This window comes from Leptinotarsa decemlineata, unplaced genomic scaffold (genome assembly GCF_025532065.1).
Source record: "Leptinotarsa decemlineata unplaced genomic scaffold, Ldec_3_MD MMD2_P_RNA_scaffold_5, whole genome shotgun sequence".
Lineage (NCBI taxonomy): Eukaryota > Metazoa > Arthropoda > Insecta > Coleoptera > Chrysomelidae > Leptinotarsa > Leptinotarsa decemlineata.
This window is the reverse complement of record NW_027412532.1, coordinates 12,915,417-12,928,879: the sequence shown is the minus strand read 5'-3', so window position 1 is coordinate 12,928,879 and position 13,463 is coordinate 12,915,417. Positions and strand designations below refer to the sequence as shown.

The following is a 13,463-nucleotide window of genomic DNA, read 5'->3' as shown; positions in this document are numbered from 1 at the left end:
AATTTTTTTCCGACACGAAAACGTATTGTGAGAATACGTTTTGATACAATCTGAGAATACCTCCACGTGGATCTAGTTTATTTGAAAGGGAAGCTGAATAAATCTACCAGATCATCTTAGGTCTATTGAGGTGTCAGATCATTCAAAGTTGAAGTCAAACACTTTCTGCTGGATAACTGCTTTTATTCAATTGAGAAATATCTCACTTTTAATTACAATTACACCGATATTGCAGTTTTTTTATTCATTTTATGCACTTGTTACTTGTTTTTTTCTTTTAACTTGAGCCTCTAAATGTACTGTGTAATCTGTTCAGATTTATGTACTTATTTATATGCATCATGTTTACTAAACCATGTCAATATCCTCTCATCATTATTATTATATTTTCTCTCTATCAAAATGGTCGAAAAACAGCGGAGAAAATTTCAAAACTTCAGTTGCATCAATGAAATAATTTAAAAATATTGTACTTGTTTTCCTCGATTTTTATATTTTCAAAATATTTTTGTAGCCTTCCTGTTACCAATTTTTTTAAATCTCAAGGATAGGTCTTCAAAAACATTTTTAAAGATAATATTTTTACGTTTCTGAAGCTTTGTTAAAATTTTCTCCTTCACTTACGAATGTTCCAAAATTTATTTCAGACTAAATCATTACACTAAACCATTTTCAGATATTTTCCGGCCAACTTCTGGGAGTTATAGGCCCAGTAGGTAGTGGAAAAAGCTCTCTACTCCACGTTATTCTTCAAGAGCTCACTTTAATAGAGGGTACCCTCAGAGTCAGCGGTGAAATAAGCTACGCTTCCCAAGAACCATGGCTCTTTGCCGGTACCGTACGTCAGAATATACTTTTTGGATTACCGATGGACAAACTGAGATATAGAACTGTGATAAAAAAATGTGCCTTAGAACGTGATTTTTCTCTGTTGCCTTATGGAGATAAGACGATCGTGGGAGATAGGGGAGTATCGCTGAGTGGAGGGCAGCGAGCAAGAATAAACTTAGCAAGAGCGGTTTATAAACAAGCAGACATTTACCTTTTAGATGATCCGCTTTCGGCCGTTGATACGCATGTTGGAAAAGAATTGTTCGAACAATGCATTACCGGGTACTTGAAAAATAAAATAGTTGTGCTGGTAACCCACCAGATACAGTATCTTCAAGAAGTTGATCACATTTTGTTTTTAGAAGATGGGAATCCTAAAACTGGTGAGTAATCACTCATGTATAAAATTTCCGGAAGGTAAAATTGCAAATGCAAGAAGAGCTGGTTTCTTTGTTGGATACTGTTTCAGTTGTTTCCTATATTTTGAATCTGAAGAGAGATTTGGCAACCTAGGTAATTTTTATGAAAGTTCTGAATAAATATAAATAAATAAATATATGCAACTTTCATTAATTGAATGAATGAATCTAAAGGGGGTTTTTTAACAACGGTAACTTCAGAGATGATTCGTTAGATTCTTTTGAAAAAAGTACCTAGAACATATATCCGGAGTTGCTTCATTTCTGAGATACCAGGTGTAGAACTATAAAAAAACCGTTTTATAAAATTCAAAATATTCCTAAACCAACTTGGTACAGTTATTTGAAGAAGCTTATTTAATGCTAACAAGATTGAAATTAATAATTCTAGTGGCGTCTCAGTAGGCATAACAAACAGCCAATAATATTCAGAAAAAAGAAAGACTGGTTTGTTTTCTGTATTTTTTTAGATCAAGCAATCAAAAATACAACTTGTTAGTCTCTATACCTCTTTCTTCATAAGTATCATCGTTTTCAAAAAATAAGGCACATTAACTCATTCTAAAAACAATCTAAGAACAAAATAAAATAAAAAACGAACATTTTCAACCTCAAAGTGAATTACAAAATGGCAACTTCTGATAAAATACTCGACTGCAACCGATTGATTTCAACCATTATTCGATTCCCAAAGTCATTCTCATCTAGTAGAGGAGTTTTATTAACAAGAGGCTTCGTGTTACCGCATAAATAGAAACCTAGATTATTCATTTCAGCAAAAATTTTGGATGGAAATCCCAAGACTGAATATTTATATATCATATTACAGCCCTCTATAAAGGTAATAAACATTAGCGAAATCTCGGGCAGCTAAAAAGACTAGCTATATTACTTTATGAACAGATCGAATTCCCAAAAAACCACTCTCCTCTATATAAAAGTTTACGGCCGGATGTACATCCGTTCGTCTTTGACACGACGTTTCGGCAAGACTGAAATTACAATCGTCCTTGCAGTCAACGTATACTTATTGATGATGTCTGCTGCAGTAGTTGACGGAACGTTTGGTACTACAAGTTCTATTTGACCACTGTTTATCAGTCCAGATTTTGTTCCCTCTAATCGTGACTCCGGCCATGTAAACCTATGTTCTTATAACTGGAAGGTAGTTCGTGTTAGTTCTTTTAGAAAATAAAAACATCTAACCTTTAGATTCCCAAATCAACAACTATTAATTCAGTGCCTAAAATGTTAGTACAATAAAACAGCTCTTTACACATGATTTTCGAATTTCAATAATGAGAGTTTTCAACAGAAATCAAAGTCTTGAACAAGAAAACATTACTTTACATACAATGCAGTCATTTTCTTAATGTTTTTCGTATATTCACAGGTACTTTTAGAGAACTTCAAGCTAGTGGTCTGGATTTCACCAAAATGCTTGGAGAAGTAGTGCAAGAAGAGGAAAAGAAAGAAGAATCGGAAATATCGCGACAGATGTCCATCAGAAGTATCGCTTCGGTGGAATGTGAAGCTCCGAAAGAAGTTGAAGAACAGAAAGGGAGTGGTTCGATTGATTCCTATGTTTACAAAGCTTACTTCAGCGCTGGTGGCAATTGCTGTATTATATTAGTGTTGTTTTTCTTATTCTTTGCTGCGCAACTTTTCGCAAGTGCAGCAGATTATTTCATTACTTATTGGTAAGTTGAAGTTCCGTCAAATATATTCCCATATTCGTTGCACTGGTCGTATAAAAGTTTAAGTGTTATGTAAACTTGTGAATGGTTCTGAAACATCACTTAACTCTGGCTATCAGTTGCTGCTATTAACTGTTCTCCAGACTTTCACTGAACTGACTTTTTTATTCTCTACTACGAGGGTAGTCTGAAAAGTTTCCTACCTAACAAAGAAACAAGATTTTTTTTTTAATTTTCAACACATTTCAACTCTACGCACTTCTCACAGCGATGCCCAAATATCTGTAACCCGTCCATATAGTACTCGGCGTTTTTCTTTTCTGCAAAATAATTGTTAACGAAGGTGAACATTTGACGAAAATCTGTTCTCCGAGCGCAATTTTTGGATGAGGGAAAAAAAGTTTCTTGAGGCTAGATCTGGTGACTAAGACGGATAATCAAGCACTTCAATTCGTGAATTTTCACCATGGCAACCGCTGATATGTGAGACGGTGCGTTGTTTGGTGAAACAGGGTTTATTTTTTTTGCAATAGTTGCCGTTTTTCAGCAAAATCTGCCTTCAGCTTGTCAAGTAATGATGCATAGTATGCTCCTGTAATGGTTTCCCCTTTTTTAATATAATCGAAGAGTTGCCGTCACTTTCCCAGCCGAAAAAACAGTTTTGCTTTTTTTGGAGCTGGTTCATCCTTTGCCTTCTACTGTTTCAACTATTTTTGTTTCGGACGTATAATTGTGTATCCAAGTTTCATCTACAGTAATTAATCGGAGCCAAAACTCGGATTTATTGCTCCTAAACTGCGCCAACAGAGCGTTGGAAATGTTCTTTCAAACACGTTTTTGGTTTAACGTGAGCAAACGCGGCACCTAACGCGTGGACAGTTTTCTCATGCCTAAATGTTGATTTAATATGTGGCAAACACGTTCTTTTTAATATGTTCATAAGCTCTTCTATATCTCTCGCTCCGATTCGGCTATAGTTTGGCACCATTTGATTCATTTTGGCGATGTTTTCGTCGGTAGTTGCAGTTTTTCAGCTGCCAGAGTCCCTGCTCACAGAATCCAACCCATCTTTACGTAGGCGTATTGCCTTTCAAAAACAAATATTCAATGACATCTCAATACTCGATTTTGTTCATTTTCATAAAAACCCATCAACTCACTCAAACGACCTTTGCATAAAAACTGCGCGTCCAAAATGGCTAAAACTTTGGTGAGTAACTGTCAACAGATGCACAATAAAATTTACTAGCTTTTATTTACCACCCTCGTATACTATCTACACTGAACTGAAAACTCCACCAAATGATACTCCGTACTAACTGTGACTGAGGTACGGATGCTTTGTCTGCCGTTTTAAAAAAATCATCTCTTTTGTATTTTATTTTCCCATTTTAACTTGTTCTTCAGTGTGATATACTAATTGTTTTCTCCTCTCTGCACCAACTGTTTCTATGTACTTTGTGGATGTGCCTTTTTATATAAAATCTTCACTGCCATATTTGATTTTCTCACACAGCACTTGCTATATAATTATATGTCTGATTTGATTTCCTCAATTACTTATGAAATAGAAAGTACTTTTACTGGCTGAATGACTCCTCTCATTAATTCTTGACATTGATTTAATGTCCTGTATGCCTTACCAGTAGAGTATGCTTCATCTATTATTTTGATCTTGTATCATAGTTGTTTTTTTTTCAGTAAGGTGTGGTACTTTATTGATTTTTGTTCGAGTTTTTTCCCTTTTGAAGAGAGTTGTTTTTGTCATCATGAAAGCATGTGTCTACAACTTTAATATTTACTTGTTGGTTATTCTCTAATTATTCGAGTTTGACATTTAGTATATTTTCTTGCTATATAATTCTTTTTATATAACACTATTTTGGCTGTAGAAGGGTTTTGTCCCGGCTTCTTTACACAACCAATATTAAAAAAATCTTAATTTTAAGTTTTCAGTTGACTTAGAGTGCTTGTGGAAATGCGCTTGACATACTTGAATTTATTCGGAACAAAATATTTGTTCACTTTATTCGATGATTATTACCATCTATCACTTTTATATAAATAATTCGATGGTTATTACCATCTATCACTTTTATATAAATACAATGGTTTACTGTATAAAAGTAGTTATGTTCTAAAAATGTAAATAACAATAAAAAAACAGTTTATTAAAGTGTGTTCTTTTTTTTATTCAAGGGTGAATTTAGAACAGGAAGATAATGCCGGAAAGTATATTCTAAATAGCACCTTGGAGAGAACAAACACAACAATAATGCCAACAGAAAGTGCAGAAACGGATTTCTGGCATTTCTCAAGAAACACGTCCATCTATATATACTCAGTTATAATAATCCTGTTAGTTGTAACAACATTGGTCAGGTCATTCGCCTTCTTTTCCATATGCATGAGAGCATCCACAAACCTACATAATAACATGTTTGTAAGTATCACAAGGGCCACAATGCGATTCTTCAACACCAACAGTGCCGGTAGGATCTTGAACAGGTTTTCCAAAGACATGGGCTCCATAGATGAATTGCTACCTGCCGCTTTGATAGACTGCTTACAAATTGGACTGTCACTTCTGGGTATCATTATTGTTGTTGCTGTTGTCAGTCCCTGGTTGATGATACCCACTTTCTTGATTGGTATCGTGTTTTACTTGCTCAGGATATTTTATTTAAGGACTAGTAGAAATGTGAAGCGATTGGAAGGAACAAGTGAGTCCATTACTTTTTTAAACAACTTGACTAGAAAAATAAAAACGAGATTTTCTAATAGGATTTAGGAAATATACATAGTAAATTTCTTCCACAAACTTTGTGAAGTATGTATAGTAAATTATTAATCGATTATATAAATTACATGGCGGGACGGTAGCCGGTTGGGTTGGCTGAGTGGTTTTTTCCACTCCTCCAAGTGATATAAATTGAATTACGGCCTCTGACAGTAAACTGTTATTTCTGCTTTCGGCATTTTCAAGAAATGTTCTCAACCAATACATCATTACATTTATTAATGTAATTTTTTAGCACGAAGCCCAGTATTCTCCCACCTCAGTGCATCACTTCTTGGCCTAACAACTATAAGGGCTTTTGGAGCAGAGGAAATTTTGACTCGAGAGTTTGACAGTCATCAAGATTTACACAGTTCAGCTTGGTACAGTTTCATATCTACCTCAAGAGCTTTTGGATATTATTTAGATCTGATCTGTATCGTCTACATTACCTTGGTTACATTCAGTTTCCTTCTCATCGGAACAGGTGAGTATTTTCAAGATCACGCCAATAGATCATGCATTTTATAGCTACAAAGGTCACATTTTGAGCTTTTACGAAAAGTAGGCAAGACATTTTTTGAGGAACTTTTGTTTAATTTAGTTTTTTTGTTGTTGGCATCGCAAGCTATGGTCATTCGCCTTGGGTTTTTGGTAGGTTACATCCGGAATTACCTAGGGAGCAACATGGCCGTTCGCGGACCTGTCAATCATATGTAATATAGCAAAATCTTTTTACTTTCAAAAAACATATCTGGTGAAGGCCGAATTCACACTCATAATCTTTTCATCTGAGTCATTCACCTCTCAATTATTTTATTGTTTTTCAACATATATGCTTTTGCAGGCGTTCAAACCAATTCTTCAAACATTTTTCTGTTCTGAAGTGGATAAGTATCTAAAAATCATAATTTAGGAAACTTTCAAAAGCTTTTTGGCATTAGGAAATTCGGTAACAATTAAAAGAGTCGTTAACCTACAATTCAGGAGAATACGAGCAGTAGTCATCAATTCAATTTGTTTTCCATTCAAGTAATCAAACTGATTGAAACCTGGCAATGTCATGGTGGAAAGCTGCTCGATGTTTTAGAACGTTTTTCCTAATTTCATCAAAGACCTTTGGCAAATTCATTGTAATAGGGGAGCCCAAGCGGGGATTTCGGGATTTACTAAAGCGCAGCAGATTAATATACAGGGGGATACCTTGTACCCGGTTAAGTACCTCCACCAAATATGAGCCCCATATATAAGGCCGCCCGTGAAGGATAAAGGATCAGATTAGTAAAAAAAAATTGATCATCAGAAATTCTCGAGCTCGTCAGATTAAGGTGGGGTGAGTTAATTACATGCTAAAAAGTGTATATTCCAGTAATCTGACAATTTGAGAGTGACGTAAAGAAAGGTGAGGGCAGCAAAGTTCTTAAAAAATAACGTCATTTCGACATTCAAGGATAACAACAAATATATAATCTGACGAAATCCGCAGGCAGAAATAACAAAAATTCGTCTATAAAGTTTAATGCGTGCACCTGTGTGATACCTATATTTCCCTCTCCGAGTTTCTATTCCTCTATTCTCTATTCACTTTTTCTCTATCTATTACTCTATCACTCTGTCCTCACTCTGAATTCTGTTGCCATGACGTCATCTCAGCTGATCACAGAGACTCGTTCGTGATGAAGATGATGATTAATTATTCAATTGATTATAAAAAATTTAATTTTTTCAGCATTTTTTTAAAATTATTTTCTTATAAGTATTCTACTTAAAAAACATACACTTATTTATTTGCATGCTATTCCCTGAGCTTTTCCATTAATTGATTTCAATGATTTAAAAAAATATTTTTTGTCAGATCAGGCGAATCCCTCTAGATAATCGTCAGATTATGAGACAGCACGTCTATCACAACGATTTTGGTCTCACTTCACGAGATTAATTGCTGACGGTCGTACAACCACTACGAAATTTTCTAAACCAATTGTAAATAGTTTTTTTCTGGCGAAATTTCATTACCAAAAGTTGAACAAAGTGATATACACATACATTTCTTTCACTTTATTAATGATTGAATTAATTTTTCAGAAAAATTTGGAGGAAATGTTGGTTTGGCAATTACACAAGCGATTGGTTTAACAGGAATGTTCCAGTGGGGCATGAGACAATCCACAGAACTTGAAAACCAAATGACATCAGTAGAAAGAGTAATTGAATATAGTTTTATCGAACATGAAGCTGAGCTAGAATCAACACCAGACAGAAAACCCAAAGATTCATGGCCAGAAGAAGGACGACTAGAGTTCAAACATGTCTTTTTGAAATATTTTCCCCAAGATCCTTTCGTTTTGAAAGACTTGAACTTCATAATCAATCCAAGAGAAAAAATTGGAATAGTTGGAAGAACAGGGGCTGGAAAATCTTCATTAATTAATGCTATTTTCCAACTGACGGACACAGTTGGTGAGATTCTAATAGATGGTGTTAATATTTCATTCATCGGCCTGCATGACTTGCGTTCAAAAATTTCCATTATTCCACAAGAACCTGTTCTATTTTCTGGTACCATGAGAAAAAATTTGGATCCTTTTGATGAGTATTCTGGTGAGTAGTTTTCATTGTTGTACAAATATATAGGAATTGGGTATACATTTCATTACTTTTTATTTATTTTTTTTTTGAAAAATGAGAATTAAAACTTCATTCTATGTTTTTATATCACTTTCATTTGTATCTAACTTTACTGCAGTTTCGTCCTAAAAGTTCATTTTCAAACGAATACGATACAAGAGTTTATTTGTATTAGTTAAAATAAAAGAGGTATAAAAAACATAGGAAGTTTATTTGTATTAGTTACAAATAAAAGAGGTAGGTGACCTAGGTATACCACAGGGATCGGTTTTGGGCCCGCTTTTGTTCGTTATTTAAATAAATTATTTTTACAACTATATGAAGCCATGTCACAGTGTACTATTTGCGATACATCCTTGATATACTCTTCTATGAATTATTCAGCTCTTGTTGATAAGTCTTCGGAAATACAAGAAAAAGCGGAACACTGGTTCAGTGTCAACAAACTCATGATGAATAAGGAAAAATCACAAAACATGATTTTTCTTAGGCTCTGCTATTACCTGAATTCCAGTGTGTCAAATTATTGGGTTTTACTCTGGACAATAGGCTAAATTGGTCAAGCCACATTTCAAATTTGAAAAGTAAGCTATCGAGTGCCTTATTTTCACTTAGACAGCTGAAACCAATAACATATTTCACTACGTTGAAATTAGTATTTTGTTCACTCATACAGTCTCACATTTCTTACAGTATTCTTCTTTGGGGAAATTCTAGTGATGCCCAATGCGTTTTTATATTACAGAAAAAAGCTCTGAGAATTCTTGCTGGAATCAGTTTTAGGGATTCTTACCGTGAATCATTCATCACTCGTGAAATTATGTCGGTACCTTCTTTGTACGTTTACTCAAGCCTATTAGATATTCACAAAAGGACCCCCTTGTTTCCCAAACAATCCAGTTTACACAATCATGATACACATAACAAAAATTTTATCAGACCTCAACGTTTCAGGCTGATGAAATCACAAAAAAACTCCTATGATTTTAAATTGTATAATGCACTTCCTGTCAATATTAAAAATATGAATATGTTTTGGTTCAAAAAAGTTATAAAAAAATAGTTAAAAAAAAAACTGACTCCCAGTTGTTCTTTTTTAGACACTTGGCGCTATCAAAGTGAGTCGATTGTTATCGATTTCCAGGAAAGTGATTTTCTATCAGAAGCTCTAATGTTTCTTATCTAGAGGTCGTGAATGTTCCATCATGTCGTTTTATCAACCCGATTTTTGTGGTCGTCTTTCTAGAGGAAATCTTTTAAATTCTTGTGCTGCGAGGTACATTAGGAGTACTCTCACAGAACTTCTCCAGGACTCTCATTTTGTCTTTGTCATATCGTTGTTGTGAGTCTTCAGAATAGTTCTATAAAACTGTTTCCATACTCTTCGGCTTGATTGAATAATTACCGTTTTGATAATCTCTTTCAATCTCCAGTGTAGTCCTCAAAATAGGAGAGATCACTGCTTCGCATAATTTCATCGTTACTGTGTCTATCCACTGGGAATTGTAGTGAATCAGTCGTCAAGGAACGATTGTAGGGATCTATGTATATCCTATCACTAGTTGAAAAGGTGGGTTTGGAGGCCTCATTAATTACATATAGTAATTAGAGAGTAACTCACCTTTTCGGTTCATATTCATGATTCATGGTGCAAAATGGCTTCACATTCCATTATTATTTCACATTTATTCCTTTTGCTATAGTCAAACACTTGGCATACAGCGAAGAAAGGTACTATTTCCTTTGTGTTCTTCTTGTCTGATTTGATGGCTAATTTTCAATATAGTTCACCAGTTTACAAACACATTTTGCACCATAAAATGAGAAAGTTTCCTTTTAAATTTTTTTAAGGTGTCTTCAATTGTAATTTTATAATTGGATTATGAACACCGGTACTGCTTTATTTTCTAGATGACGCATTATGGAGAGCTCTGGAAGATGTGGAACTAAAAGAGGCAGTTGAAGACCTCACATCTGGTTTGAATTCAAAAATGTCAGAAGGTGGATCTAACTTCAGTGTGGGACAAAGACAGCTTGTCTGTCTTGCTAGAGCTATTCTTCGCAATAATAAATTACTTGTCCTGGATGAAGCTACAGCCAATGTGGACCCCCAGACGGACAGTCTGATACAGAAAACCATCCGAAAGAAGTTTGTCGATTGTACTGTGCTAACAATAGCCCACAGATTGAATACGGTGATGGATTCTGATAAGGTTATGGTAATGGATGCTGGTATGATGAAGGAGTTGGATCATCCATATTTGCTACTGGAAAACCATGATAGCATCTTTTTTGGTATGGTCCAACAAACGGGTAGGGCCATGGCAGAAACGCTCTATAATGTGGCTAAACAGAACTACGAGCAACTACATGCAAGTTGATAGATGTTTTTATCAAAATTTAGATGAATTATTTTATTTAGTTGTTCATAACATTTTGTAACTGAATGTCAAAGATCTCCTGATTTTAATATTTGGATAAGTTGAGAACGTTCATTGTGCCAGTCTTTTATTTATTCCATTATTTCAAATAAGTTCCTTTAGAGTAGTTTTCCAGAATTATTATCACCGTATGGGATTTGGTTTAAATGGATATTTTGATATATTCTTCAAAGTTTTAAAAATCATCCTTGTTCCTGCAATTCAATTTGTCATAACAAATATTTCATTGTTTTCCAATGTTCTTCCTTTCTCTAAAAAAAATATGATGAATTAAATCTTATAACCACCAAATTACATTCAAGTTTGTGAAACTAATGAATTAAAAGTGTTTGTGCTTTGAGAAATGCAGTGGAACACTTCATAAGAAAATTCAAAATGTACAAAAAAATAGACAGAAAAAGGGAAAATTGTAAAGCAATAAATATATGTCACTGTAATTACTTTTCCCTCACATCTCACCTTGTGTCCTATTTCATGAAATACACCCTTCTCTCCTTGTTCTCTGAATATTTTTCCGATTGGTACTATTTTGCCACAAATTTTTTCAGAAATGAAATCAAATCTCCATTTTGAAATAGTTTATTTTATATATCACCTTAATTTTGGAATCCTAATAATTTTCTGAATATAATGTTATAAAATACATTTCATGTATCATTTTTTTTTCTTATCATCTTTCCGTCCTCTCTCCTATGAAATTATTCAAAACAACATATTGTAGCAAAAAAAAACTGAAGTTCTATGAAAAATGGTATATGAAAAAATATCATGTGGAATTTCCACTTCAGAGTTGATTTTTTCATCAATAACAGTAGGTAAGAGGGCATTGAATCAGGTAAGTTCAAAGGTAATCGGTCTGTTTGATTCTCCACTACAACATGCCAGGGTTTATTGTGGCTATCACGTATACAAACTGGATCAAATAAATCCAGCGTCTCAACAAACCCCATGATTTTATTTGGTGAGTGATCTTTCAGTTCTGCTAAACGGGCTTGAACTTCAAAGAGAACGATAATCCACTCCAAGGTTGACAGATTACAGTACATTTTCCTCAATCTAGTGAAGACCTGATTGGCGATCAGTTTGCAATTCCCTCAATCAGATGAATGAGAAATACGAATGTGATGCCTGGGAAGTAGGTCTTTTGTGACGCATTTCAAGAAAGGGTATTCACTGCACAAAGCAGCTAGAGACTCTTCTGATCGATCTTCTCACGTGAGTTGTACCCATTCAGACCGGAATGTGTAGCTCTGAATTCATACCCGTGGACTATCATATAGAATACCCTCTATGTGCCGCCAAGCAGACACGTGCTACAAAATTTTCAAGAAACCTTTATATTTCCAAGGCTATTACAGTTAAATGAAAAAAGGGGGATGTTCTATAATAATTCTTATGGTAGGTGACACTACATGTGGCGGCTAGAGGATTTCCGCCCAACCCTTGGTGGGTGTTAATTGGAAGATCAAAAAGTGTATATTGTGTACAGGTTTCTGATATAGTCAGTATTAGATTCTCAGAGTTTCATAAAAATCATAATAGAACTGGAATCATCATCATACATAAAGTGAAGCGATGGCCCCTTTCATTCATGCCGGTATCCAGGTCGGGGTGGTTCGGACAACCACGTAAAGGGGCCTTGTGTGTACATTTAAAAACCCGAAGGTCTCCCGAAGAGAAGCCGACTCAAAAAATATATCTGGAAAAAATCAAAAAGTCTTCCAAGCAGAAGGCGACAATAAAAAAGTTGAATTGCTTTCATCATAGAAGAGTTTGACAAAAAAGGGGTGGCAGCATTGCTTCGAGCAAGACCCCTGCCCCCTCCCGACGAAGCTTCTGTCATCTTTGGACAAATGCGCCCGAGTGGGAAGCAACTTTCAACAAAATTAGAGATTGAAGTTTTATATGATTCGAATTTTTGTCTATAATTAAAGCAAAATGTTTTGTTTCTCTTCTATTTCTATACTATGATACCTTGAGTTTATACGATATTATTATATATTTATACTACTTAAATATTAATTTTCCATTAAAGAAAAAATATATAATAAATGATATAAGTAGCAAATGGGTGAATAACGAAGTACGACAATCCAGTGAAGCTTCGAAAAATCTTCATTTCCTTTCCCAGACTGTTGCTGAAATGAAACCACTCTATATTCAACAGAAAAAAATCCACACCAGTTTAGTGAAATCCACCAAAAAAAAGTATTTCCAAGGTAAAATCACCAACTCAGATAACCCCACAAAATCAGCATGGCAGGTTATATCGGAACTCTCAAACAAAGTAAAGATTCACAATAACATATCAATAAGGAATGAAAACGCCGAATGGATTGAAGATCCAACTTTAAGTGTGAATAACTTCAATAATTTCTTCAGAAATGCCCCATTAAATATTAATAAAAAAACGCAGAATTCCACAAACTTGTTCAATCCACTAGAAAAATATACTCATTCAAATAAGTTCTCACTGCTACATTATAATCAAGATGAAATATACAAGCTATTATAGTTATAATTAAAAAACACCTACTCATCTGGATTTGATGAAGTTCCAGGATTTCTATTAAGAAAAATTTTAGGCTCTATTATCTCACCTACATATCTGATAAATATTTCATACTGTACAAGAATTTTTCCGAATCTTCTTAAAATGGGGAAAGTC

At 34.4% G+C, this 13,463-nt stretch overlaps 1 protein-coding gene across 5 annotated transcripts in view; it reads left to right on the top strand.

Moving 5' to 3' along the window:
• LOC111502146 (probable multidrug resistance-associated protein lethal(2)03659) overlaps positions 1–11,440 on the top strand; it is an 82,810-nt gene extending 71,370 nt beyond the window's left edge. For all 5 annotated transcript variants that reach the window (XM_074169577.1, XM_074169571.1, XM_074169575.1 and 2 more), the window contains 6 exons: positions 677–1,214; positions 2,644–2,950; positions 5,147–5,670; positions 5,983–6,213; positions 7,812–8,327; positions 10,266–11,440. In XM_074169577.1, the coding sequence (XP_074025678.1) occupies positions 677–1,214; positions 2,644–2,950; positions 5,147–5,670; positions 5,983–6,213; positions 7,812–8,327; positions 10,266–10,735 (2,586 nt within the window). In that variant the 3' untranslated portion in view covers positions 10,736–11,440. The remainder of the gene's footprint in view (positions 1–676; positions 1,215–2,643; positions 2,951–5,146; positions 5,671–5,982; positions 6,214–7,811; positions 8,328–10,265) is intronic.
• The last annotated feature ends 2,023 nt before the right edge of the window (positions 11,441–13,463 follow it).